General features: G+C 53.7%; 2 protein-coding genes across 7 annotated transcripts in view; one reads left to right on the forward strand and one right to left on the reverse strand.

The window, feature by feature from the left end:
- SNX24 (sorting nexin 24) overlaps positions 1-10,895 on the forward strand; it is an 84,558-nt gene extending 73,663 nt beyond the window's left edge. For 3 of the 6 annotated variants that reach the window (XR_005882530.1, XR_005882505.1, XR_005882521.1), the window contains exons 4-7: positions 4,855-4,949; positions 6,695-6,727; positions 7,219-8,106; positions 9,574-9,653. Coding sequence is in view for 1 of the 6 variants with exons in the window: in XM_040968197.1 (XP_040824131.1) it covers positions 4,855-4,949; positions 6,695-6,727; positions 7,219-7,283; positions 9,574-9,641 (261 nt within the window). In the remaining 5 variants the exon portion in view is untranslated. Of the gene's footprint in view, positions 1-4,854; positions 4,950-6,694; positions 6,728-7,218; positions 8,107-9,573 lie in introns of all 6 variants that reach the window. The other 3 variants (XR_005882519.1, XR_005882510.1, XM_040968197.1) reach the window with 3 other exon arrangements.
- A 7,090-nt stretch (positions 10,896-17,985) lies between these two features.
- PPIC (peptidylprolyl isomerase C) lies at positions 17,986-27,554 on the reverse strand. Its single transcript, XM_040968385.1, has 5 exons — positions 27,432-27,554; positions 23,211-23,324; positions 22,729-22,822; positions 21,201-21,385; positions 17,986-18,616 (listed from the first exon to the last, which is right to left on the reverse strand). Exons 1-5 carry the CDS (start codon positions 27,546-27,548, stop codon positions 18,479-18,481), a joined length of 648 nt encoding a protein of 215 aa, XP_040824319.1. The 5' UTR covers positions 27,549-27,554; the 3' UTR covers positions 17,986-18,478.
- Between the last annotated feature and the right edge of the window lie 143 nt (positions 27,555-27,697).

Genomic DNA, 27,697 nt, shown 5'->3' on the forward strand with positions numbered 1-27,697 from the left:
GGCCCAGCACCCTGCATTCCCTCACAGCGGGAAGGGGCTTGTGGGTGTCACGTTTGGAAAGCAGAACGGAGAGGTCCAATCGGCCGAAGCAGAGCAGCTTTGGGCCGCGATCCTGGAAGGTTAGCCAAGTGGTCTCGTCCAAGTTTCCAACGAGATGCTCCCTTCCCGTTATAATTGGCTGCCGGCGAGGCTGCGGTCTCACTAGAATGCCAGCGTTCGATCTCACCGTGTCCTCGGCGGAGACGTGTCACCGTTCCTGTGCGCCTCAGTGACAATTTTCTAAAATGGAAACTCGTGGGAAATCATTACCGTGTTTCTGCGTCTCCCTTGCCGGGAGTGTTGTCCTGTGATATTTTACCCGTGTTTTCCACCGCGTGATGGCATCTCGCACAGGCTACGGCGGCACAAGTCCCTCTGTAATTTTTGTGACTGCATTTTACTTGCTGAAGAAGAGACGGTAACTGACAATTAAGCGGGATGTCACGGCGGGAACACGTGCAGCCGATCGATGGCGCCCTTTGGGAAGGTGGTTTTAGAAAGCTGATGCTGGAGGAAACCCGGGATTCTGTGATTTGTGTTACATGATGATAATTGCACCTTTTCAATGAAAAAGACGTTTCTCCTGAAGTAAACACTGAACACGGAGGGGCTGCTGCTCGCAGCGCTGCTGTTTCCCCACCTCATCCAGGCGATTTATTGTACGTGTTTTTGGAGAATATGAGCTTTTTTATTTTTTTCCGTTCGTCTCTTAGAGTGATATGAAGGAATCTTAGGTGTGTTTTATGAAGAGTCATTTGTCCTGCGAGTGACTGACATCATATAAGGAAGACCAGTTGTGTCTTTGCTTCTTATCCTGTGCCCCAAATTGCTTTTTTGTGGGATTTAGCTAAGATGCCTGCAAGGGCACGAGTGCCGGTCATGGGGCAGCTCGCACCTGGCCCCTGGGTTAACCCTGAGCCCCAAGCCTGTGTGTCTGTGCAGATATGACTGCCCCCCTTTCAGTCCATGTGTATTCCAGGTGCTAGCCAGGGCAGCGGCTTCTTTGGCAAGTGTTCCTGCTGGGCTGCCTGGGCACAAAGAGGTGCCTGGTGGCTCCACACGCTGCCCATGCCAGATCCCCTCCCAGAGCTGTGCCGCTTTGCTCATTTTATAGTGCAGGCTCTGACTAGGCCTGGACCTCTTCCCTATACCTCAGGCAGCAATTCCTCCTGTATCTGCAACCCCAAAAGCCCTGGGTCCCAGGTGACCGCCCTCCTCACCCCAGGGGTCAGTTCACCTGCTGGTCATTGTCGCCCGGTTCCTGCACTGCCACATCCACACCGTGGGATGGCCTCGTTAGGGAGACTGGGGCTTTCGGTGCTTTGCATGGCTCACCCCTAGCCTTCTTGGGGGCCTGGCTGGCATGGTCCTGGGAGAGGCAGGTGGGCGGTTGAGCCCCTCGACACCTTGCGGGAGCCATCCTTCCTGCTCCCCTGCGCCTTGGGACCCTGGCAGTCGCCGTGAATAGCCCCTCTGTGACTTGTTTCTGGGTAGTTATCCTGTGTCCCACTCACTTCCTGGCCTTGTGTGCTTCTAGTTTTTGCTCCAACTTGTGACAGTCGTCCTGAACTTCATTACTGACTAATGCATGCCAGCTTACATCCAGAATTGAGGTGCACAGCATGACAGCTGTACTCCAGGAGTCCCTGGGTGACCAAGTGGCTAGTCCTGGGCCTGGCAGTTCAAAATGCTACTCTCTTAACGGGTGCAGCAGACCCCGCACTGACAGTTCAGAATCACGTTTTGCTAACACAGGAACTCCATGCCTTAACTGTTGCGTGTTCCGGAGGCATGGCAGCCACGGCCATGAACTACGTTCTAGAGCTGGGCTGCACGGGTTCCAAAGGGCTCCTCCATGTGGGAGTCTTATTGCCAGACAGATACCTCTGGCCACAACCCGGCACTGACAGTAGTAATGAACTCTGTGGAAGCAGCGAGCAGCCACTCCAGGAAGGCGCTTGTTGACGGAGAGCTGAGCGATGCACCAGGCTCCTGGCCACATGAGAAGGGTGCTCAGAGCTGGAGTACCCAAAGGTGTCGTTGGGTGCGCAGTCAGGGATTGTTCACGCTCTGCCACTCAAAGCACAAACCTACATATATACATACGTGTGAGTTCCCCTGCATGTTGATATCCACTTGTATGCGTGTAACACTCAGAGGAGAAGCATCTGTTGAAGGCCATGTGTGTGTCAGAGACTCTTGGAGACGGCTCAGTGAATCCTCCCATCAGTACTGGGAGGTAGACGGGGAAAAGCCACAGAGCTCCGGCCCCTGAAATGACTGGGGCTGGCACAGTAGCATAGCACACTGACCCTCCACATGCAACACTGGCATCCTTTATGAGCACTGCTTCATATGCTGGCTGTTCTGCTTCCTTATCCATCTCCCCCGTGGAGGAGACCCAGAGGAAGCTCTTGGCTCCTGACTTTGGGTCAGCTCAGCTCTGGCCGTTGAGGCTGTTTGGGGAGTGAACCAACAGATGAAAGACCGCTCTCTCTGTCTCCCTTCTCTGTAAATCTGCCTTTTCAATAAAAGTAAATCTTCTAAACAAAAATAATGAAATGACTCCCCACTGAAAACTCATTAAAAAATGAGAATAAACAAGCTGAAACAATGGGGAAACATGGGTTGAAATTTGAAAATGTGTTATTTCTAAAACTCAAGCCAGGCCAGGACCGCCTGAGCCCAGGTTTCACGAGGAGCAGCCACTGCGAGGGTGGCTGCACGGCCTGTCCTGCGTGAGCTCGTGCGTTTGGGCACCGGACACCAGGCTGAAGGCACGCGGCCCCTGCCCTACACCTCCGCACGCATTAGCGACAGGTGGCTTCCCATCCTGCCTGAGACAGTGGAGTCTGCTGCTTGGGACTCAGTGTTCCCCACGTCCCTGCCGGCCGTGGCCCCAGAGTTCAGGGAAGCTTCCTGCTGACGTCAGAGGATGCTTGGCTGACCTCCGCCGCGCTCCTCCCTCTGTAATCATTAATCCTGGGACACACGGCCGTCACTGGTTTACAGAAAGCGCTACTTAAATCTGTCTTAATGAACATTTAGCAAAATACACGTTGAGAGATTTCTAGAGTTTTCTCTGTGCCGTTCTGCCTCTGCGCCCCCGTAGGACGGCATGGCCGCATGTTGGGGGGGGTGTTTGAGGAGGCTCGGGATTGATGCGGCCCGTGCTGCCGCGTCAACAACTTTCGCCTGTCTTTTGTTGTTAATGATCACGCCTCGGATGTGGCCAGTGCATTGTAAGCCAATCTGTCAAGGCAAATAAACAATTCACCTTGTTAAAATTCCCTAAATCTTGCATGAATAAAACTAAAGGAACCCCAAGAATGCGAGATGCCTGCCTCCATGGGGTGGTGATGGATGACTTGTCTCCAGGTCTTGGAAATTAAGTAGTTCGGGTCATTAAAAGTGTCCCACACTTGTTATTGATTTAATTTGTTTTTAAAAGGTGGGGGTGGAGATAAGAATGCTGTTTCCTCCCCCTGTTTTCTTTTTTATCCGCAATCTGAGTGCTACCACTCATGTAGTTCATTAAAGCTCGCCTCAGTGTGTGTGCCAGTGGGTCTTGGTGTTGGAATGGTGCCACTGCCACCCACCTCCACAGATTTCCAGAAACAGTAACACCTTACGCTGTGGCAGAACCCCCTGGGTGTGTCCTATATGCATGGAATCCTGCGACTTGAGAGTGTGGGGCATCCCCACAGTCTCCTTGCATAGGTAAAAATTTAGATGAAGACCACATGACTTGAAGACAGCCAGCCAGTGAAGTCATGCTGCAGGCACAGGGCTTCTCTTTGTTTTTGGAACTCATCATGTTTCCATTGCAACAATCCCTGAGGAACCGTGTGTACCTGTGTAGAGGCAGATGTGGGTATGGCTGCAGGCGTGGGACCTGGTTCGAGACAGCACTGTTTGGGTTCTGGGTCAGTGTCCCAAGAGGTCAAGGTGAAGCTGCTTTTCTGTGCACCTGTGGCTTTGCGGCTACACTCCACTCGCCACACAGTGACCACCGCTGAATCCCAGTGCCTCGTGTAGGAGATGGCGGGTCTCTGCCTCCCCTTGGCTCCTTAAGCCTTGGCAACGGGAGGGCTAGGGCCCTGGCCTCGACCTGCTGGGACCAGCTGACGGTGTTGTCTCTCGCCTGTTTCTGTGTCCTGGACTGAGCAATAGTATTTCAAAATGTGGGCAAAAGTAGGACAGCTCCAGATGTAAATCACGACTCCAACAAGATGCGCTGTAGAGTCAGCTGACGTCAGGTACATGCGGTTCCACCTCCCTCTGCTCATTGCTTCTGCGTCTCGCGCGTCAGCTTGGGTGGCTGCTCCTGGTCCGCTGTTAGCAAGGAGCTGGACTGGAAGAGGAACCACGAGGACCTGAGACGGCACCCATATGGAATGGCAGCGCCACAAGCGGAGGCTTAGCATGCTGAGGCGCTAACCCCTTCCTTGAAATTCATGTGCCCTCATCCATTTCTGTCGCCTGCTGGGGAGAATGGATTGCGTGTCTTAGTGGTGTGTTGATGCTAACTGATGCTCCCCGGTGAAGAAGGACTCATTGTGGAGGCAGGACCCAAAGGCCCCCTGCCTTCCCTACTCGACACCTGAGGCCCGCACAGGTTCCGTCAGCACAGGCAAGTGTCAGCGTGCGTGACACCTTGCTTCCTGGTGACTGAAGTGAGGGCTGTGCCCGGGACTGGTGCTGAGTGCTGTTGCTGGGCCAACTTTGATGGATGCTCATGGCATCTTGGGATAACTTCTTTGACTGCTTAGCCGACTTTGTCTCGGTTTCTGACTCTTGCTTCTGCTTCCGCAGGCTGTCATCCTAGAAAATGAAGAGCTCCCCAAACTGTTTCTCGACTTCCTGAACGTGCGACACTTGCCCTCCCTACCAAAGGCAGAAAGTTGTGGGTAAGACCTGGTTCCCAGAGGCTGTCATTTCAAGTTGGGTCCTGGGCTGGCCTGACACACCTGGGAGGGGTACTGGGGAAGGGCAGCCTGGCCACGCCCCAGCCTTTTGTTTTGGGACAGCCTTCGATCGCCCCCTGCTTGTGGTCCAAGGAATTACCCCGGATGCATCTAGCATCTCATGGCCCAGCGGCCAAGCTTGTTACTTAGGTCTGCGTTTATCACCTGGCCTGAGTTATGTGGAGACAGGCTGTTAGGGACTAATTTGTTTACCCATGAATTTTTTTTTAAACATGTATTCATTTTATTGGAAAGGCAGAGTTTACAGAGAGAAGGAGCAATGGAAAGATCTCCCATCTACTGGTTCACTCCCCAAGTGGCCATAACAGCTGGAACTGAGCTGATCCGAAACCAGAAGCCAGAAACTTCTTCTCGGTCTCCCACGCGGGTGCAGGGTCCCAAGGCTTTGGGCTGCCCTCGCTGCTTTCCCAGACTATAAGCAGGGGGCTGGATGGGAAGTGGAGCAGCCAGCACATGAGCTGGCACCTATAAGGGAATCTAGGGCATGCAGAGCAAGGACTTCAGCCACTAGGCTACTGCACCAGGCCCTAACTGTCTATTCTTGAGCAAGTCCCTAGCCCCTTGGCACATATACCTATTTGTAGATTTTTATGCTGTAAAAGACCTTGGGGATGAATCAGTGCCGTCCAGCTCACTTTGTGGTCAAGCAGACAGGAATGCAGGAGTTAAATGCCCTGCCCAGGACCTCTCACCTTGTGCGTGATGGAACTCAGACCTCCCAGTGTGGGCCCTCTCGCTCTGCACCTCTGCTTCAGCTTCTAACGGCCGCACACCCTGCTCCTTAACTGCTGAGCAAGCAGGACGTTTCTACAGTTTGTTTGTTCTTTCACCTGTTTGAACGATAGGTAGACAGACCCATCCCTGTCTCCCGGCCCCCTCTTCCAGATGCCCAAAACAGTTGGCACTGGGCCGGGTAGAGGCCAGGAGGCAGGGAGTCCGGCTGGGTCTCCCTTGTGGGTAGCAGGGTCCTGAGCTCCTGAGATGAGTTAGCAGGAAGCAGCACAGCTCGGACTCAAACCTGCACTCAGATATGGGAGGAGGGTGTTAGGAGCAACTGCTTAACCAGCTGTGCCACCCTGAGGCAGTGCCCATCCCCTGGGAAGCTCTGCTGAGCAAGTGACTGGAGCCAGCCACTGGGCCTGGCACATGGCAGCCCCCAGCCCGCGTATCCCTGGTAAAGCAAATCCACCCCCACGTCCTGTAAAGCTGCCAGGGGAGAGGGCACGTTGTTTTCTCGCTCTTTGCACAGCTGCCCACAGGAGGCCCCGAATTCGACCTGCTGCCGAGTGAAAGCTGCCTGCCCCTCTGGGTTCACCTTGACCCCAGAGCCCGCATCGAGTGCCGCGCTGTGCCGTGCGCCAGCTCCGTGTGTTAACTGCAGGGATGGCATTCTGGGGGGCTGCGGCATTGCGTGAAGTCTCTTCATCATACAACCCTAGGGTACTTAAGTGTTCCTCAAGAAAACCAAAATCCAAGAGTGGACGAGTCTTGAACTGTCACCGGCTGAGTTCCCAGCCTTGCCTTGACTCGGTGGGGACCAGTAGGCCTTTTCATGTTAGGGTCTCCCACTTCAGCGCTCTGAGAATGCCAGCTGCACTCTGCCTCGGGTGGTGGAAAGCTGGTCCCAGCTCACGCGGTCTCTCTCTTGTTGCCTTTTGTGGTTTTAGATCCTTCGATGAGACGGAATCTGAGGAGTCGAGGTAAGAACCAGGCCCGCTGGGCCCAGGTGGGGAGTCACCCAGAGTGCAGGCAGGCCTGGGGCTTTGTTAGAGGCCTGGGACCCTGCACCGGGCTGGGGAAGAGAGGGCTTTGAGGAACTTGTGTACTTGTGTAGGCCATGCGTGTGAGTGGCCCAGATGTTTGCTGGGGGCTCACAGGGCAACCAGCTGTGGTTGGGAGGAGGGCGAGCACCACATGAGTTCATGCCAGAAAATGCCGCTGGGTCGAACGCTCTGTCCTGCGGGGTCTGTCGGTGGACGGGGCAGGCCGACACCTGCTTCGCCTCCCGTGTAGGAGATGTGGCCGTGCTGGTGGGGCCTCGATGGCTGTGCCTGTGCTGGCCACCCAGGCCGTCCCGCAGCGAGCCCGAGGAGGCCCCGCACAGCAGTCTGATCCCCTCAAAGCTAGTTTGTAGTGTTTTCTGTTTACCATCGTCCCCTGATGCTGACATGCCTGTTCTTGACCTTTGCAGCAAACTGTCCCACCAGCCGGTGCTGCTGTTCCTCAGGGACCCATACGTCTTGCCTGCAGCTAGCGGTAATCAAAGCTGTCATCCGCTCACAGCTCTTCACAGCTCTGACCCCGCGCCACGCAAACCACGTTTTTAATACGGGCCTAACAGAGTGACATTGGTCCCAGGCTTAATAATCTGCCAATAAACCACTGCTCTCGGTGTATGGGACATTTAGAATTTTAATTGGGGCCGGCCTTCCAGAAGGACATGTAATTTTTTCTGTCTCTCTTACCAGGCTCTTTGGAATAAGGAGGGAAGGGGGAGGCAGCGAGGAGAGATTTCCATTGTCTCTGATCTCTGGGAGGTGGTGTCTGGGCCTCTGCTGGCTTTGATCCGGCCAAGGTCCCAGGCAAGGTCCCAGGCCTCTTCTGCTGTCCCACCACCCAGCGCAGCCACTGCAGGGCCACCTCCATCCCTACCCAGCTGGTAGGGGTCCGGACATTCCAGGGTGTGTTTCTGCAGGAGCTGCCTGTGTCCAGGGCAGTGAGCTTTTAGGGGTGTAGCAGCGTCCATTGCTGTCACCTGGGGCCCTTCTCCACGCGTGGACATACAGGCTGCTGGGAGCCCCTTCCCAGGCACCAACACACATCCCCCAGGCATGGTTTATTTCATTGTCTTAGCAATCATGTTATAATCAGACAGAGCAGGGAATGTCATTGGCATGGCCCTGGCAGGCCCTTGACACAGTGGCCCTGAAGCCTTTGCTTGCGCCAGTCTCTAAGCAGCACAAGACCACACAGCCACCCGTGAGAGATTGCGGCAGCCCGGCCTCTCTGTGTGACAATAAAAGCCTGTCACTAGATGGAGAAGGGGGGCCTGCCCTCTGGCAAGGATGTACCAGCTCAGGTCGTGGGCCCTTTAACAAGGGGACCTAGGGCCCTGTGAGACAAGTGATGTCCTTGGGTTTCCCTTAGAAATGGCTCCCGAGGGGACAGGGAACCAGGGCTCAAGATTCCTAGGTTTACAGATGTGAGTGGCCTGGTCATGTGTTTGAGGTTAGGTCACCTTGTTACAGTTCACCACTAAAGTGACGCGGGACAGTGTTGTGAGCAGGGCCTGTTCAAGCCGGACATTGTCTGGGCACCGTCAGGTCAGCCAAGTCCCCAGCCTGGGCCCATCACCCATTTAGCTGAAACGCCTCAAGGTTGAAGTGTTTGCCTGAGTTTGGGGAGCCAAGTCCTGTTCAGTCCACACCACTGTCGTTGACTTCTCCATCACAGGGCACCCCTTTCTCCAGCGGCCACCCACCTCATCTCACACCATAGTCTCACCCACAGTGCCACCATTCACCTTGAACGGCCAAGTCCTTGTGTCACTCCACCCCCTGTGGCAGCCAGGCCAGCCTTGCAGCACCCCACTCGCTTCCGTGTCACCTGCTTCTTGTCACTTTTCACACAAGGCCAGGGCTCTTTCTTCTCTTCCTGTCCTCCAGCCCGTAAGCCCCCTCGCAGTCCTGTGAGGGTCTCTGACCTCCCACCCCTCCGCCAGGCGTCCCCGACCACGGCCTTGGCACCAAGCACTCCCTCCACCTGGTCTGCGCCATCGTCCCCGCTCACGAGCTCCATCCCCTCGCAGCCGCTTCTGCCCAGGCAGCACTGTGTCACAAACGGCCACAACTTTCGTTGTGATGTCCCGGATCACTTTTTTTTTCTAATTTCCTAAAATAATAAAACTAGCCTTTTGGAGTGCTCAGTTTTAGCATAGTTCACAATATAATGATGGGCAGATGGACATTTCCAAATGAGGCTTCTGACCCCACGGCTTACCCTGCGAACATACCTGCTCTTGTGGGTCGTGTGGATTGCTTCTTGTGGAAATGCATCTGATCCTTCTGAGCTTGGCAGAATAGCTGTCATCAGAAAACAGCCCTTGGACACCGGGAATGCAGGCAGGCCCTGCGCTGCTCCGTGGAGCCAGGCGCTAAGAGCCCAGCGCCCTCCATGCGCCCAGGCCACGGTGGAAAAACTGCAGCCGCGTATTCCCAGTAGAAATCTTGGGATTCCTTGTAGCGTATTGAGATTTTGCTAGAAATTGAATTGCTGCTGCCATCCATCTTCCTCATGAGGACACATGCAGATAAGGCACCGTAGCCGGTAGAACATCGCTTTGATCAATACACTACAAATCTGGCTGCTTGGTCTGTAGCCACCACTGGCGGCATGTAGCAGTGGTTCAGCAGGCTGCTGGAGGGCCCATCCCAAACACGCAGGGCCACCCCAAGGACTGTTGCCACTTCCCAGGTTCCAGGGGTGGGGGACCTTAGGTATGACTTCCTGGTGCACAGAGAAAAGCAGGTTTCCTTTTGTTTTCCAGATTTCCCAAACGTGGTCATTGAAGGAGTCCTCCATGGGATATTCTACCCTCACCTGCAGCCCAGGTAGAAATCCCGCGCGGCCACAAGGAGCTGAAGCAAGTTCCGGCTAGAGTCAAGCAGTTGATTCCTACCACACTAACCTGCGCTCGGCAACGGAAGAGCGTTAGTCGGGGGTAAGATTCCAGTCATAGCTTAAGTCAGGGCAGGGCCGTTTCCTTTAGAATGGTGCTTTTGAAAAAACAGCCGTGGAAGCAGGGCTGTGGTCAGCGTCGGGCCAAGTGTTTGAGAAGTGGGTTGGAGCGGCTGATGTGGACGCCTGGGAAAGGAGCCCCTGGGGGCCGTGGGGGCCGTGGGGGCCGTGGGACTCACAGCGCAGCGTGGCCCTGGGCCGCAGCCACACGTGGAACATCAGCGTGGACCTTCCTAAGGCTCGGTAGCCCTGCTCCCCAGTCTGGCCTGACCCAGTGACCCTGTGATGCCTCTCGGTACCGTGTGACTGTCTCAGCCCATGAAGTCCGTTTGCAAGTCCAGCGCCAGGAGCGTGTGAACACAGCGCTCAGAAAAGCCAGGACGGAACCTAGGTGGAGATTAAAGTCACCACACTGCAGCTCACCGTGCGGTGGACTTCCTTCTTGCCCAGCAGTCAGTGCTCTGGGGCCACACGAGCATGCTCCTGGATTGCCCGTTGGAAAGAGCCCGTATTGGACTTTGGTGCAGCCATGCCAGCTGGAGTCTCCTCCAGTCTGGAAAGACGTGAACGATCCCATGTTTGAAGACAACGTGAGGTGGCTGGTGTGTGCTCAGGAGCCACCTGTGCCAGGAGAGTGGCAGGCCATTGAAGGGATAGTGTCACCGTGGGACTTGGTGTCATTTGCTCGTCTGCTTTGACCGATGTCTTGCCTGGAGTGGACCTGGCTGACGGTGTGGCTGCTGTAACTCACCTGTCCACGATGCTGGCACCTGTGGGTGCAGCTGAAGGACAGCAGGATCTGCAGCCTGTCAGCGTGTGCTGTGGGGGGCATTTCATCGACAACTCATTCATCGCTAGCCTATTTGTGCTTATCAGTTTTAATAAATGTCTGTGTGGGAGGCAAATATTTAAATCAAAACTAATAACCACATCATGTATTTTTACTAGGATTTGAATAAAGGCTGCTGCAAACTGTTCACCATGTCTTGTGCAACATTCTGTTTTTACGTGTCGGGAGCAAGGCCTGAGCGATTCAGTGCATCAACCAAAAATAACTGAATAGTCCAACACTGGAGATGTTTCTAAATGGTTTTATGTTGCTAGCTATCGTCAATAAAAAGAATCAAGAAACATGTGAATTTGCCTTCTCAGAATTTTGTTGAACACACGCAGCTCTTCACACAGTCATTTCTGTTGAATAGGGGTGAGTGTTCCATGGCCTCATCTCCTAACCCGCCAGTCGCTCATTACCGTGGATGATTTACCAAGACAGTAGTAATTTTAAAAATAAAGATCAGGAACCCATAGTAGTATTCTACTTGAATATTTTCAGAATTAGGGGTTTTTTTCTAACATACTTCACTCTGTACATTTATTCAAATTTCGGCACATTCACAAGGTGTGTAGCTGCCACCAGATGCACCATATTGCCTCCCATGCCCATGACCTTGGGGGCTGCCAGTGGAAGCCCGTATGGTGGGAAGATGCTGTCTCCTCACACGGGCCTGGCACTCTGTTGGTACAACACGACCTGTCTGCAGAGCCTTATCTGTAGCTGCAGCGTACGGGATTCGGGGTGGAGCTGCCACCTCCTGGTCTCTGCAAAAAGACAATGGATGCATCCCCGTGGTTGGACGTCAATAGGAAGAGATACACAAGTAAGTCACGTCTCCCGTTGATATCCTCTGCTCCTGTTCACTGCCACAGGCAGGCACTGTGTTTGGTTTGCGTGTGTGACTTGAAGATTTGATCCTACACAAGCAAACACAGTAGGTAGCTTAGCGTGCAGGCATCACGTCTCTCCCTCTTGTAGCAAAGTGGCAGCGTGTAACACCCATTGGTGTCTACCTGTTTGCATTTCATGATGTATCTTGGCAATCTTTTTTATCATAAAAAATGGCAAAGACAGTACCTGCATATACATATATTTATGCTTTTTAGTTATTTTGTCAGTAATTTGCATAGGACAATTGTTAAGTCAGAACAGCAAAAACTTTGGTTTAGAGATGCTTACATTATGTTACGGATTTGATCCTTGGTTTGGGTATGCCGGTCCAGGTTTGTGTCCTGTGTCCCATGCAAGGCCCGAGCCACATGATTGTATGGATCACAGTGTGAATGCCACTCCCTAAGTCATACCTGGAACATACCACAAAACCAGGGAGATGGTGTGAGGGGTCTTCTGAAAGCCAAGCGCTCATCATGTGCTGTGCAGCTCCACTTCCAGACCTGAAGGCAGCAGTCAGAAGCAGAAGCAGCCCACACATTTATCAGCGGATGAAGGGATGAAAGGAAAGAAACCCTGACGTTTGTGACTCCCTGGATGGGCTGTAAAGGGGTCCTGTTCAGTGAGAGAAGCCACGGCGAAGGGGCAAACACCGCATGATTCCATCTGTATGAGCCACGTAGAGAAGGCAGGGGCAGAACAGAGCACCACAGCTGCCAGGCACCAGGACAGAGGGAAGCTGGTGCTCACTGCATTCTAGACCTGGCAGGGAGGCAGTGAAGAGTTCTCCATTCAGCACGAAGGGCTGGCTGATTGCTTTCATGTCCCACTGCCATCCATGGTGAGTCGAAGTTGGGACACAGAGCAGTTATGAATCTCATCTCCCTGTTAGTCTCAAGTTCTAAACCAGGGTGAATGTCACAATCTCCCAGGAGTTTGGTAACTGGGCTGGGGCTTGCCCCATTGGTTCTGCTACACCATAGGCCGGGGCCTCAGTTTGAGGGACGTGAATTGTCAGCTACCCATTATCATCTCGAACAATGGTTTCGCATTTTTATTTAGTGTCACTTTACTTGGAAGGCAAAGAGGTGTCTCTGATCTGTTCTCTCAAATGCCTGCCACAGCCATGTATCCATGGTCAGGCCAAGGCTAAAAGCCCAGAACTCGGTCTGAGCCTCCCAGATGGGTGGCAGGGACACGCACCTTTACTATTATCTGCCGCCGTCTGCAGCATCTCCTGTTACTCTGTGTGCACGTTGACTTTAATTCATTTGGATGTTAAAGAAATCACACCTCAGTACTTCAGGAGGAGAGGGCAGCAACTCAAGGTCGGGACAAGGCCAGCGAGGTGTTTCAAATGTCCCAAGATCACACACCCTGGGCAGCTGGCATCCTGCACATGCCCTTTTTATGGCTCGAGGCCACAGAAGGGAGCAAGAATGCTGGCGCTCCCTGGCACTCCCAGGATGTGAACTTTAGACCAGTAGTCAAGTGTGCCCGAGGCCACGTGAGAGCTTGGGTTTGGAGAAGGGGTCTGCCGGTCTCATAGGGCCGTGTGTGCCAGCCTTCGGCTCACAGCCACCTGCAGTGAGAAGCTGCTGACGGGCACGACACAGCAGGGATGTGACTGACTTTGTGCTTTCTTTATAAATGTTTTTCTTGATCAGGCATCAACATTTTTTAAAACTTTGCTTTCAATCTCACCAGAATAGCTGGTTGATGTCAGCGGAAGCACGCACCTTAGGCTGCTGTGTGCAGTACAGCTCCCTTGATCTGACTGCTCTTTCTGAAGATCACTCTGGCTGCTGGGACTGATGCACTGCCCAGGGAAGGGTCTGAAGCAGAGGCCATGTGCAGGTGAGTGACTTGGTGCAGGTGGTGGCCGAGAAGAGAGGGAGCCATGGATGGCAGGAATATGTGGCAGGATGAGCCTTCTGTGGGTGGATTTGGATGTCGAAGGTGCAGGGAGCACAGATGGAGTCAGGGGCAGGCTGGGCAGGGGTGCTGTCATTGATGGGACTGGGGAGGTTGAGAGCCCTGTGCTCAGGCTGCTGCAGGTGGCTGCAGAAATCCTCCCTGACCCCTTGGTGCTCTGTATGCTATGTGTCTGCAGTTGCTCGGGCACAAACCCACACGCAGCTCCGAGCCTCCAGCAGAAAGGAAAGGGCCGAGCTTTGTCCCACCGTGGGGACACAGCATCACTGAACCATCTCCAGAAGCAGGCTCTGTAGCCAGGGAATGAGCAGAGAGCAAATGTGTCACTCTGACTTCCAAGTCTGTTAGATGAGGGGAGTTGAAAAGCTCGTGGAAAGTGGGAGTGAAAGAGAATGCCCTTTCCCATGAACTTTTCAAAGAGCCTTCATTTTGCTACTGATGAGTGGACAGCTGTGCGATTGCACAGGATTTCCTTAAGAGAGGCCAGACAAATCACCCAGCAAATGACTCAAATGCGAACATCTTCTGAGTGGGCACCTGCTTCCAGGGCCCTAAGCCTCTTGGTCGATGTCTTCTCACCTGCTCTCTGGTTAATTTTTTTTAAAGATCTGTTTATTTTAATGGAAAGTCAGAGAGATCTTCCATCCTGTAGTTTACTCCCCAAATGGCTCCAATGACCAGAGCTAGGAGCCAGTAGCTTCTTGCGAGTCTCCCACATGGATGCAGGGGTCCAGGGACTTGGGCCTTCTATAGCTGCCTTCCCAGGCTATTAGCAGGCAGCTGGATTTTAAGTGGAGCATCTGGGACTCATGCTGGCACCCATATAGGATGGTGGTACTACAAGCAGAGGATTAACCCTTCAGGTTGAATCCTAGCAGCTATGGTCCATGTGGGGCCTCCACCACCTGCCAGCAGCTGCTGTGTGGGTGACCAAGCTCTGACCCCAGCACCAGCTGCCCCCTGCCACACTCGCTGCCTCTCTGCTCTCCTCTTAGGGCTCCATGCTCTCTTGTTTACTTCTCCCCTCATTCACACCAGTCTTCTCCATCATGCCTGTCAAATGTCAACCCAGATAAGGAACTTTGAATAAAAGCTAGCAGTCTGGACAACAGCAAGCACAGCTAAAAAGATGAATACCCATCTCTGCCTGACTTTACTATGTTTTTTTAAAAAAACTTTTTATTGGAAAGACATATTTACAGAGAGAAGGCAATATAGAGAGAAGGATCTTCTCTCTGCTGGTTCACTCCTCACATTGGCCACAATGGCCAGAGCTGAGCTAATTTAAAGCTAGGAGCCATGAGCCTTTTCCTGGTCTCCCATGCAGGCGCAGAGTCCCAAGGCTTTGGGTCATTCTTCACTGCTTTCCCAGGCCGTTAGCAGGGAACTAGATGGGAAGTGGAGCAGCTGGGACTCAAACCAGTGACCATATGAGATACCGTGCTTAGTAGTAGAGGATTAGTCAATAAAGACAGTGAGCCTACCCTCAACTTTGTGGTCTTGAGAGAGTCTAGTCCCTGGTAAAGTGAGGGCAGGTGTGGTCTTCCTGGTAGTCATTCTGGACATGTTCATGGAGCATCAGGTGGGTGGGGGCCAGGCTGTCGTGAGGAGGGAGGTCTGAGCCTTGCCCCATTGGAGCCTCCAGCCCAGCGAGGCAGCAGGAGTCGGTGGGAAGTCAGCATGTAGCCCCCTATGGAAGTTTCCAGAGAAGGCGTCCTAGGGAGGCTTGCCCAAGTTCCACAGGAAGCAGAGTAGCTGATCTGCCCAAGATCAAGGGGAATAAGAGAAAAAGCTGTGTGCGTGCATTGAGACCTGTTCACTCCCCACAGGGTGCAGCCATGAGACCTGGGCAGGGGGTGCACGGAGCAAGGCAGCACGCCACACATGGAGTGTGGAAACTCACGTGACTCCCAAGAACCCTACCCCAGTCAGCGGAAGGGCCTGGGTGGGCTGGCTTCTCCCAGCTCCTCCAACGTGGGGACTGACCCAGCCAGTGGCGGCGTGAAACTTCTACTGGTGGGTTGGGGGATACATTTAAAATCTAGATGTGTGTCAGATAGGTTTTGTTTATTTTCACACAGAGCCATAACCAAGGCCTCTAGCTCTGCTTCCATGCCATTGGTTTCCGCACCATACTCCCTTATCAGTAACGCCAGCAGGTCTCCGAGTATGTTCTGTTACATCGCACCTTAAACTTTGTCTTGGCCAAAATCTTAAACCCCCAAGATGAATTACACGCTGAAGTAAAAGCGGTTATGTACTCAACAGCACAATTTTCCATTACAAATATTGTTTTTATTCTTCCTCAATTAAAAGAAAAAAAATTAGTGCCTTGAGGGGTTCTTTGAATTTCCAAGCCTTCTAGATCAAAGATTTTTTCCGCTGTCTGAATTATAAGAATGTTGAAAAACAAAAGCAAATCTTTTTCCTGCTATAAAATCCTTGCCATGTTTTTGTCTTTATGTAACTCAAAACGGCTGAGCTGAGACGTGAGCTCGGTGAGCTGTGTGCAAAATTTAAAACTTCATAGGGCATGGAGTCATTGATAATTTCCAGTGTCATTCTCACTAGTCTGACCCGAGAATAAATTTTACTGAGTTCTTAACTTGATGATGCGGACAATGGCTCAATAGCACTCCTTGGAGAGCAGAATAAATGACGGTGAGGTGTACCCATATGTTTAAAGTTGCTGATTTTTTGGGGGTGGGAGGTGTTTGTGGCACCAAAGGTTAAACCACTGCTTGGGACATCTGTAGCCCACTCAGAGTGCTGGTTCAAGTCCCAGCTCCTCTCCTCATGATGCAGCTTCCTGCTCCTGCATCCTGGGAGGCAGTAGATGATGGCTCAAGTGTGTGGGCCCCTGCCACCCATGTCAGAGTCGTGCGTGGAGTTCTGGGCTCTTGGCTTTGGCTTGGCAGGTGGGCTTGTGCCTTAGTGTATGCCTGTAGGCTCACAGCTTCAGCACTTTGAGATCCCTAGGGAGATGTCCTTATGTTCTCTTTAATACAGAGTTAGATAGCAAGTCTGGTGTAGTGTGCACATCCTTGTGTCTCTGTGGGTGGGAAGGAATCATGGCAGCTTGCGTGTGCTCTGACACTCCAGACCGAAGCCTAATTTATTTTCCATTTCCTCCCATGCTGCGTTTATTTTAAACATTTGTAAAATGCTGTAACTTTTCTAAGAAATGCACACTGAAATGCAGCTGGAAGATGGAGGAAAGCAAAAGGTGCGACGCCCATGGGCAAACTGTCCCCCCACTTGGTTCACTTGATGTGAATTTACCTTGCGTTGCATTGGCCTTAGGAGACTGTGCTTACGAGATGGGGCGCACACAGCCTGTGAGGGTCCCCCCTTCTCTCTAAACTAGCCTTCTCTCGTGTTTCCCGAGTGGGGAACGCATGTGATCCCATCACGAGATGTAGACTACAGAGCCATCTGGGAACGTTCAGGCTGCTTCCGGCATTTGATTAACATACATCTGCAGTTCGTATCTTTACACATACAGATTTTCCAATGTTGCTGTGTTTCACAGGGTGAAGGCAATCCCACGCCCTGGCTCCAGCCAGAAGGCACAGGTCTGCCTTGCCTGGTGAAGCCCAACAGTGATTCACATGTCCACGGGGCTGGACACATGGGTTCAACAGTGTCCCCAGGACGCCGGCTTCTGGGCCAGCCCCGCTGGCTTCATTTAGGAGCCTCTTCTTGCAGGAAGATAAGAGAAGTCTAGTGACCAAGGCCCAGTAACACCACTCAGGTCCCATATGCAGGCCTGAGCCAGGCACTGGTGCCAGAGCCAGTGCATGTCAGCTGCTTGAAGTGTGTATACCTGGCCTGCCTTTCACCAAGGGCCATGCTCTCCATGCTCTTCTCTCCTCCCAGTGTTGGTGTGGCCAGCTGCCCTAACTCCCTCCAGCTCCTCAGGGGTCTGCCCCGAGCCCCTCTTTATCCTTGCTTGCTACAGCTCTGTCATGCACTCAGTGGCCAGGGGTTGAGGACATGGGTCTCTCGCTCGCCACCCCTTATGATGCAGTCCTCACCGTGCCTCCCATGGCTCCTGCCTGGAACCCCTTCTTTCTTACCCCAAGACCTGTGCATTGTTCCTTCCCCAAGGCCCCCTGTGATTAGCAGCCCCTCCAGCCTACAGGAGTAGGAAGGGCACCCCAGTGTCTTCCATTGGGAAGCGGGTTTCTTAGAAGCCAGCCAGAGTGCTGGGCTCCTTTCCATCCCTAGGGCCTGGGCCCTGTCCTGCGGGGGGGAGGGAGGAGGACACCCCAATATGGCCTTTGTCCATTTTCCCTTGCTGCCTAATTGAAATATAGCCTGAATCTTAGTTTCCCTTCAGTGGCTTGAAGGCCACTTTGTCGCATCTGGACCCGAGGGAAGCTGTTGACCGGTCGAGTGTGTACCCATGATGTGGGTGACTGTGACTGCTGCATGTTCCCATCCCAGATGCCCAGCTTGCAGAACTCTCTCAGATACATACACTGCCAACATGAGGTTATGCATTTTTGTACATGTACACTTTAAAGAAACTTACAAAATAAAAAGACTTGCAAGTCGCATCATACAAAAAAGTGTTTATTTCAGAGAACCCAAAACCACCATTTATCAAGTCAAATTCCACATGGCATATATCAAGTTACAAGAAACAATGCCCTTTACCCAAAAAGTGTTTGAATATAAAATATTAAAACTTCATGGCCTGCTTTTAAGACTAATCTGTAGCATTGCCCAACACAGAGATGATGAAGACTTTAGGGAGGGCAAAAAAAGAAATAGCCAATACGTATTTTCTGATTCATTTAAAAATAGCACCGTCAGAGCAAGGGTATATGGTCTTTTAAGATTAAAGTGCCTTCACAGGTGACTGACCAAAGCTCATGTCAACTAAATACTCAGTGGCTGAACTTTGTTTTTATATATATATCTTTCCTGTGAGCTGGGGTGTGGGGAAATCAAAGTAAAAACAAAAGCAAAAGGCAAAACAGTGACCTTGCAGAATCCACAGAGAGACGTGCACACGTCCCTGCCACAGCGTGTTCCCCGTCCTCACTCAGGCGTGTCCCCAGTCCGCCACCTCGACCACGAAGGGCGTCTTCACGTCTATCTTGCCACTGTTGACTATGGAGCAGTTGGTGAGTGGACGGTCGTGGCTGTCGGTGGCTTGCAGCTCGATGGAGTGTACCACCGTCTAGGGAGAGAGGGGAGACTGGGGCTCAGCGCCGAGCGGCGGCCGGCGTGACCCAAAGGCACAGTCGGCAGCAGGTGCGCACAGGAAATCAAGTTTGTTCATTGTGACAAAACCATGCATGCTGAAGGCTGAGAGCTTAGAATTCCAAATAACACACAGGGGACTTCCCTGAGTACGGAACATACGTATTAGGAAAAACCTAGGCATCTTGAAAAAAAAATTTTTTTTTTGCACCAAAACTAAACTTTAATCTCATTTTCCATGAATTTTATAGAGTACCTTCAAATATACCAACAAATAAAATTCACCCACCACCTTGGTACTCAGAGGCCATATCAATGCATTTCCTTACTTCCTATTCCAGAAGGAATTTTACATTGTAAAAAACAAACTTGGTTCCCAGGCACCCAGTTACAACCCAAAGTGTTAACGTACAGTTTCCGAGTCCCATTCAGCTCCATCCTCTAAGATGGATGAGATTATCTCATCTGCATGCCATCCAAGGCCCCTGAATTATTCGGTCTGCCCTGCCAGTGCAGGTACAGGTGGGGCCTGAAACTGTTTTAGTCCACTGTGGTCTAATCTTTAAGCAGCTCTTTTTGTGTGGCCCCTGAATGACCTGATCAATATCCAAATGACCCTCAGCACGAAGAAAAGGGTCCTTTGGCACTGCAGAGGTCTTGGCGCAACAAAACAGGCCAGAGAGAAGGCATGGACAGGGATGCAGTTAGGGGCCTAACCACTGTAAGCAAGCTCTGAGCCATTAGGCTCTTGGTGGGGTCCAGCACAGAGGTGTGCCTGCACCTGCCAAGGCCCATCTCTGGGTGGCTCCTTAAGCCTGTGCAGTAGAGTGGCTCGCACTGGCAGAGGGAAGGAATGCATGTCATGGACCAGCAAGGCAGCCAGCAAAGCAGGTGGGGCTCCCAACCAGGCTGGAGTCCCCCAGCTCAGTCCTGGGCAGAATCATATCAGGTACAAGATATGGAAGAACCACAGCTTGCTGGAGTGGCTCCTTTCTGTTTGGATGAGGGAGGCCCAACAGCTCACAGAGAAAATAAACCAAAAAAAAAAAATGCAGATGAGGGAAAGGATGGAGAGATGTCCTCAGCCAAGGGAGGCCGACACTAAAGCCGCCCATCCGGGCACCTGCCACGAGGATAGTGAGGGAACAAAGATGTGAGAAGTCATCTTCTTGGTCATAGACTGAAGCCCTTTGAGATTCTGAGGCTTACTGGCATCGCCTCACTCTTTTTAGAGAAGATTTGTGGATTTACAGTTTCAAAGAGAGGGAGAGAGATCATCCACCTGCTGGTTCACTCCCCAAACAGCGCCAACAGCCAGGGCTGGGCCAGGCCAAAGCTGGCAGCATGGAACTGCTTGCAGGTCTCCCGTGTGGGAGGCAGAGGCCCAAGCACTTGGACCATCTCCCACTGCTCTCCCAGGCGTGTGCAGCGGCCAAGACTCAGCCAGTGCTCCCGTGGAATGCCAGCATGCCATGGAGGGGCTTCACCTGCCACACCATGACTCGTGCCTGGGATGCTCTTTCGTCACTGGTGGTTGCCAGCCTGTGTGTCTGTGAACGTTCCCCGGTGTTGACTGAACAATGTGGGGCTCTGTTCTTGCATTATTTATGGTAAGACACGTGAACATGCCCCGCAGTCTGCTCTACACACAGTCCAGGAGTGTGAAGCAGACTCGGGCTGCTGTGCCGCCAGTCTCCACAGCTTCCCCACTTGGCACAACAGAAGCCCCACCTACTCACTCCCCTCCCAATGCCTGCGCCGGCCCCAGCAGCTGCCTCCCTGTTTTCTTTTCCTGGGAACTCGAGTGCTTTATATACCTCCTACTTCATGTATGTAGAAAGCACAGAGACGTTGTCCTTTTGTGAGTGGCTGATTTCACTGAGCAGGGCATCCTGCAGGACCCCTTGTGCTATGGAGTTGGTCGGCATCTCCTGCCTGTTTAGAGCGAGTCCTGCTCCTCTGTGCACCCAGCACCCTGGTTTTATTTTGTTACCGTTGAAAGAGCTTTCTGTTATTATCTAATAGTAAAATACATTAAGTACTTCTCTGTGGCCAGTCCCTAGCTCCTGCTCTCACTGCCCCTAACAATTAAGATGCTGTGCCACATGGAACTGATCGTTTTAGAAGAGAGGCTGGTCAGTGTAAATTAACAGATCTCTAAGAAGCACAGCTGAAGATTAAATTGCTGAAAGGGGCTAATGTTGGGGCTAGCAGGTGGAGCTAGCAGTGCCAGCATTCCCACATGGGCACCCAGTTGCTCTACTGCCCAGCAAGCTCTCTGTTAACGGCCTGGGAAAGCAGTAGAAGGTGGCCCAAGAATCAGGCCCCTGCCAGCCACAGGAGACCTGGATGAAGCTCCTGGCTCCTGGCTTCAGCGAGGCCCAACACTGGCCTGCTACTTGAGGAGTGACAAAGTGGATGGAAGATCTCTCGGTGTGTCTCCTCCTAACTGTGACTTTCAAGTAAACATATAAATTTTACCAAAAATAAATAAATCACTGAAGGCACTCTCATTATTAACGTAAAGTTTTAAAAAGGGAAAAAAGAACATGTCAGCTTACCATCCCATCGAGGACTTTGCCGAAGACCACATGCTTGCCATCCAACCACGTGGGCTTGGTCAGAGTGATGAAGAACTGGGAGCCATTGGTGTCGGGCCCAGCGTTGGCCATGCTGACCCAGCCAATGCCGTAGTGTTTCAGCTTGAAGTTCTCGTCTGGGAATGTCTCACCATAGATGCTTATACCTGCATGAGATGGAAGAGGAGTCAGCAGGTGTCATGCCTCAGTGGACTCCTCAGAGTGGAGCTCAGGGCTTGTGCACCATCATGTACCAGCATCCTGCAAGAGGCAGGGATGGGGAAAGGATGGCTAAACAGGCGGATGGGTGAAGAAGGGGAGAAAAACAACATCTCAAGGAAGCAGCCCCGGGTCCTGCAGCATGCAGGTGAGCCAAGCTCTAAGTACAGTTCTAGATGGCAGGCCCGACTCCTGCTCTGAGACCAGGCAGGTGAGCGATTTGAACTCTGAAGCAAGAAGGAACTGAAGGGCAGAACACCGTAAGCCAGAAGGCAAGGTGGGGCTGTCGGCCAGCCCAGCCGCCTTGGCTGCATGCTGTCAGGCTGCTTATCCAGGGTCCCTCACGCCTACCCACCCAGGGTGCACCCAGCCAGTCCCTGTAACAACCCCACAGACCAGGTGTCATTTTATACAGGGAAGAGGAGGTGACAGAACTCGAAGGCAGCAAAAGCAGGACTGAACATCTGACTCTCTGAGCTGCTGATTTAGCTTATCTCAGCGTCCAGAGCAAGAGCGGCTGTGACGACGGTCACTAGGCTGGGCTTCATTCAGAAAGACACTGAGCGACTGTAACAGAGGCGCTCCCTGGGGTCAACCCGGAGCAGAAAAGCCAGCGACAGCACGTATGAGGATGGCCAAGCCGCAGGTAGGGAAGGGGCCCTTGCTGCCCCCTCCAGTGGTACAGCCCTGGGCAGTACCCGCCCCATCCGCCAGCCCCAGGAATGCCTGCCGTGTCCACCTCCCCTTCAGGGCTCCATACCCGGCCTCTGGTGGCAGGACAGCTCTGGCCGCAGAGGGGATCTAGGCTTAAAGCTGCATGGCCCTCGCAATCACCTCCCCAAACTTTTGAGAGAAAACAAAGCCCACGTCCAGGGAAGCCCCGCACAGAGTTGAAGCGCTGTGCGTCTAGAAGCTCGTCCTGGACTAGACTGTTAACTAACTTTGTAAGAACTCATTTGATGTTGACAACTCAGCCATTGCCATCATAGACCGGGGAACTGGGAAACTGCATCCGGGTTCCCCACATGAGTGGAGGGGCCCAGCTACTGAGCCATTACTGCTGCAGTCCCAGAGTGTGTGTGAGCAGGAAGCTAGAGGGGAAAGCAAAGCCAGCCTCGAGCCCAGGTGGCCCGCTACAGCATGTGGCTGCACGCACGGCCGTCTTCACAGTGCAGAATGCCCGCGATCTGAATGACACCTGTCCTTAAACCTGGGACTTCCGTATCCTGGACAGAGGCTGCTGGGATTCAGTCTGGGAGCAGGAAGCAGGAAAGGAGGAAGGCAGTGTTACCGCCAGTGCCGTCCCCCGCCGTGAAGTCTCCTCCTTGGATCATGAAGTCCTTGATGACGCGGTGAAAGCTGCTTCCCTTGTAGCCAAAGCCTTTCTAAAGACAGAGTTTCCGCTGAATTTACAAGGAGCCGCGAGCCACACCCAGAGCTACCCGCCCCCAATCACGGTTGACCTGGAGACACGAATATCATGCAAAACACAGCAGAGCTTAGATTAGGGCCCAGCCTTGTCCCTAGCGACGCACGCATCACGGGCTGCCCCGACACAAACCAGAGGAGCGAGCGCGTGTGTGAAGACAGCAGGCTACATGCTCACACGGCCACCACCTTTCCCTGTCTCTAGTGATGAGACGAGTGCCCAAGACACTGTCACAGCCTCGTCTGACATGCTCAGGTCTTCCTTTTCCCAAAGATGTCTTCACATGAGGGAAAGGAAGTTGCAATTCTATGCACGGCTAAAGGAACCCAGAACGCGAGACGTGCCTCTCCCGTGGCTAACGCGATGAAATTCTCCACTGTCTTGGGCACGACTTTTCCAAAAAGGCCGATCACGATTCTGCCAACATCTTCATCTCCGATCCTCACGTCAAAGAAGACCTGTGCGTGTGCAGGGGATGGGGGGGGGAAGGTCACATGCTGGCAGACCATGAGGGCAAGGAAAGCCAAGGTTAAAACCTGTGCATCAACTCACACGTCACCTTACCGAGGTAAGTAAGGGCAGGAGTCCTGTGAGAGGAGCTCGCAGCCACTTGGGCAGTTGCACTTCCCCCACGCCATTCAGCAAACACTGCTCACCGCCTCTGGCTCAGGAGCCGGCCTAACACTGAGCTGAAAGTGAGGCTCCCTACTGTCAAGGAGACCAGCAGCTGCTCCTCCCACATGTCTCGGCTTGGTGGATGAAGCCCAGAGTAGGGAACGGTGCCTCTTTACCTAGACAGGCACAAGGCTCGTTCACCTCCCAGATGCCCACAACTAGGACCGGGCCCTCCTCAGATCGGGAACCAGGACTCAGCTTAGGTCTCTCACACGCGTGGCAGGGACCCAAGGCCTGAACCCACCTGCTGTCCCAGAGTGCGCCCAAGCAGGACGCTGGCCTCTGAAGCGGAATCTAGACTTAAAGCCAGGCTCTCCAACATGGGAGCCACCACGTCTCTGCTTGCATCTTACCCACGAGTGCAGACGCCTGTCTCAGTGTTGCCTGTTTGAAAGGCAATGCTCTCCAGTCTCAGAAGGAGAAACATTTAAAGATCGAGGAGAGAAATTAGCTGAATATTGTAATCTAGACCGGTGCCCAATTCCCCAAGCTGTCAACAGGTGCCTGCTGTCAGATGGACTACAAAAGGTACAGCCCAAGACACAGGCCTGCCACCTGCTCCCGAATCCAGTGCCACCCAGGGCCCCGGCAGACGTCACACTCTTGGCTGCCAACCAAACCATTTCCCTGTGAACTGAGACGCTCGGGTCAGTAACATATCCTCCAAGTCACCCATGTCGAGTGGGTGCACTTTGACACAGATGGAACTTTCCGAGTCTGTGCACTTTCAACTGTTTCATCTCTGACAGCATCACACACATACACACACACACAGACACACACACAGGGCTTCCTTAAGAAGTGCCCGAGACACAGTGCTTGAAAAGGCCACAGAGCAGAAGGGCGTCCTATTAGCGAGTACAGATTATATGAACCAATTTGCTGCGTGAATGAGAAAAAAAAAAGCCACTCAAGAGATGGCTTTAAAAAATATAAGAAGGGTTGTCAAAGGAAAAAGATGTCTCGCAGTTTAGAAAAATCACTAAGTAAAGACTGTCACGCTGTAGCTCAAGGCAGGCGCGCCTGCCAATACGTCAGCCCACCTGTCACCGGGTGATGTGATATTTAGTGTTCTGCGTGGCATTTCACAATTTTTACATGGCCAAAGGAACAAAAAACTTTTCTGGTTATTTAGATAGAAGAGTTTTACAAAATGTGCAAAAGTTCCTGCCCCCTAGATGAAGCCAAGAGGATGAGAACTCCCTGCCAGAGATGGGGCCTTGCCCGCCCAATACCTGTGCCACTGCATCTGCCGTGGCCACAGAGGAGCAAGGGGTTCAGCAACCATCATGGAGCAGCACCAGGACGCGAGGCATGCAACGCTACAGAAACCTCCTGTGAGTCAACAGAGAAGCCCCCAGATCGGTGAGGATGTAGAAAGCAGAACTCGACCCCAGAGCCGGGGTGCCACCTGTGACGCTGACATCCCATATGGATGTCATGTTTGAGCCCTGGCTGCTCCACTTCTGGTCCAGATCCCTGCTGGAAAAACAGCAGAAGCTGGCCGAAGTTCTCGGACCGCCGCATCCATGTGGGAGACCCAGATGCAGTCCCAGGCTTCTGGCTTCAGTCTGGCCCTGTCCCAGCCATTGGGACTTTTTGGGGAATAAGTCAGGAAATGGAAGATCTATATGTGTGTGTATGTGTGTCCTACTCTACTCTCTAGGTAAGTCTACCAACTAAATAAATCCCATCTTTAAAAAAACAAGAAGATGGGCCCAGTGCGATGGTGTAGTGGTTAAGGTCCTTGCCTTGCACGCCCGGGATCCCATATGGGCGCCGGTTCTAATCCTGGCAGCCCCACTTCTCATCCAGCTCCCTGCTTGTGGCCTGGGAAAGCAGTCGAGGACGGCCCAAAGCTTTGGGACCCTGCACGCAAGTGGGAGGCCCGGAAGAGGCTCCTGGCTTCAGATTGGCACAGCTCCACAGCGCTCTGCAGGGGCATTTGCTGGACCACACAGGGTTGGGACTGTGGTTCTGTGGCTCTCGGGCCACTGAGCCGGGAAGCTGGGGCACCAGAGGGGGTGGGGCAGCAGGATCCATGGGAAGCCACCTCGCACCTTTCCTTTGCAGGCCCCAAGTTACCAGCAAAATCAGAGGTAAAACACTGCCGGGAAGAACAACAGATGCCCTTCGCTGCATCATAGAGATCATTTCTGTTTTCATCTTCCAACAGGTTTTGTTAAAAAAGTTCATCAGAGAAATGACTCAGTGGAGTTGGACATGTTTCAGAGTCGCCCCCACAGTCGGCTTTTAGAAACCAACCCTGCCTCTGGTGGGGTGGAAACAGAAGATGCACTGAGTGACAAGGACAACTCATCCTTGGCGACAGCAGCCTTCCCCAAGGCCAGGACAACCCAGCTCAGAGGCCTCCAGCTGCTCCCCCTCTCAGCTCCAGGTCTCGGCGGCTTCCGGCCAGCTGCACAGGGACCCCAGGAAAGCTAACAGGTAAGCACCTGGGCCCCAAACCCAGCCCTAGATGGTGACTGGCATGCTCTGGGCAGCAGAACCTTTACATCAGCTGGAAAAACCGCCCAGGTAGAGCTTGTTGCAGAATATCGCAGGACAAGTCCACGAGGAAAGTCCCTCCCTGGTCCTTGGAGGTGCCCAGATGCCCCAACACTGCATGCCCATCAGGCAGCCCCACTCCTCCCTCACCATCAGCTCCTGGGAGTTATGGCTCCAGGGAGTCGCTCCTCTTTCTTGCCCCCATCTCCACCAGGACCACCCAAATCCAAGCCACCATGTGGACTCTGGCTAGGGATCTGGGGTGCCTCCCCACTTTACTCTCTTCATCGGGTTATCCCAACAGTCTTGCATGTCTGCCTGAGGTGCGTCCCAGACATAAAACCCTGAGTGGCTCTTACTGCGGGTGGCTTAAGTATGACCTTGAATTAGAACCCACACCCCAGGGAACCACTCTCCTGACAGGAGCCCTGCAGAGCCCACCCAGGTCACAAAGCCTTTTCCCGTGTGGCGTCTCTGCCCTGCCTTAGCAGGCTGGTTTTTCAGCCAACGAAGCCTTACTCCCTTCACTTCAGAGCTGTATGTGTCAGGTGTCCCAGGAGATCCCAACAGTCCCATACACCTGATTCCCAAAGCCTCCTGCCTGAAGCCTGTGCCCTCAGGCCCGGGCCTGCCGCTGGCCCGCCCTGCCCGTGGTGCCCGCCTCCGTGGTGCCCGCCCTGCCCGTGCTGCCCGCCTCCGTGGTGCCCGCCCTGCCCGTGCTGCCCGCCTCCGTGGTGCGGCGTGTCTGTCTGCGGGGCAGGATCACAGCTATCATTTGTACCGGCAAAGCCCGACTTATTGCTAAGAACACTCCCAGCTGCCAAACTCCAGGACGCACGACTCCCAGCGGCTTTTCCAGAAACAGTGACTACACGGACACCAGACCCAGTCGTTTGCGTCCTAGCCCCGCACCCGCCCAGTCCCGGTACGGAAAACCGAGCTGATGCTGGGGTCGGGGCTGGGGCCTCCCCCCATCCACCTCAACGCTGGCACTGCGCCTCAGCTGCTGTCGGGACAACGGCCTGGAACTTTAGGCCTGCCTTCCTCTTCCTCCTCCTCCTCTTTCCTTGGCCGGCGCCAGGCTTGGCCAAGGCGCGTCCGTCTCCTCCCTGCGCCTCCTTCCTGCTCCGTCCCCACGTCCAGGCCGTGCCAAAAAAAGTTCCTAGGCTGCTGCCTTCCTGGAGCAAGGGCCGGGAAGCCTCTCCCAGCCCCCGTGGTCACGTCGGGCCAGGGACCCCCGCCAGGAGACTGACTCCAAACTGCCTGTGGCGTGGCGGGGGCGGGCCACGCTCAGCCCTGCGCCCGGCCCTGTGGCCACCCCTCGCCCTCCAGCTACCCAGGAACCCCCTCTGCGCGCCCCAAGCACCCCGCCGCGCGGTCACCTTGGCCGTCACCGTGGGCCCTCGCCTGCGCACGCCCGAAGCCCCCGAGGAAAGCACGAGCTCGCCGAGCCCCACGCAAAGCGCCAGAGGCAGCAGCAGCCGGGCAGCCGGGCCCATGCTGAGCGGTGGTGGCAGGACTCCCGGGCGGCTGCGCCTGCGCACGTGGCGGGGCACAGGGATGGGGCGGCGGGGCGGGACCGGACACGCTCCTCCCCGGCCCGGTGCACGGGGAGAGTTTGGGAGCGTGCAACCCAGGGGCACGGCGG

Source organism: Ochotona curzoniae, unplaced genomic scaffold (assembly GCF_017591425.1).
Source record: "Ochotona curzoniae isolate NIBS_2020 unplaced genomic scaffold, NIBS_Ocur_1.0 contig_1, whole genome shotgun sequence".
NCBI lineage: Eukaryota > Metazoa > Chordata > Mammalia > Lagomorpha > Ochotonidae > Ochotona > Ochotona curzoniae.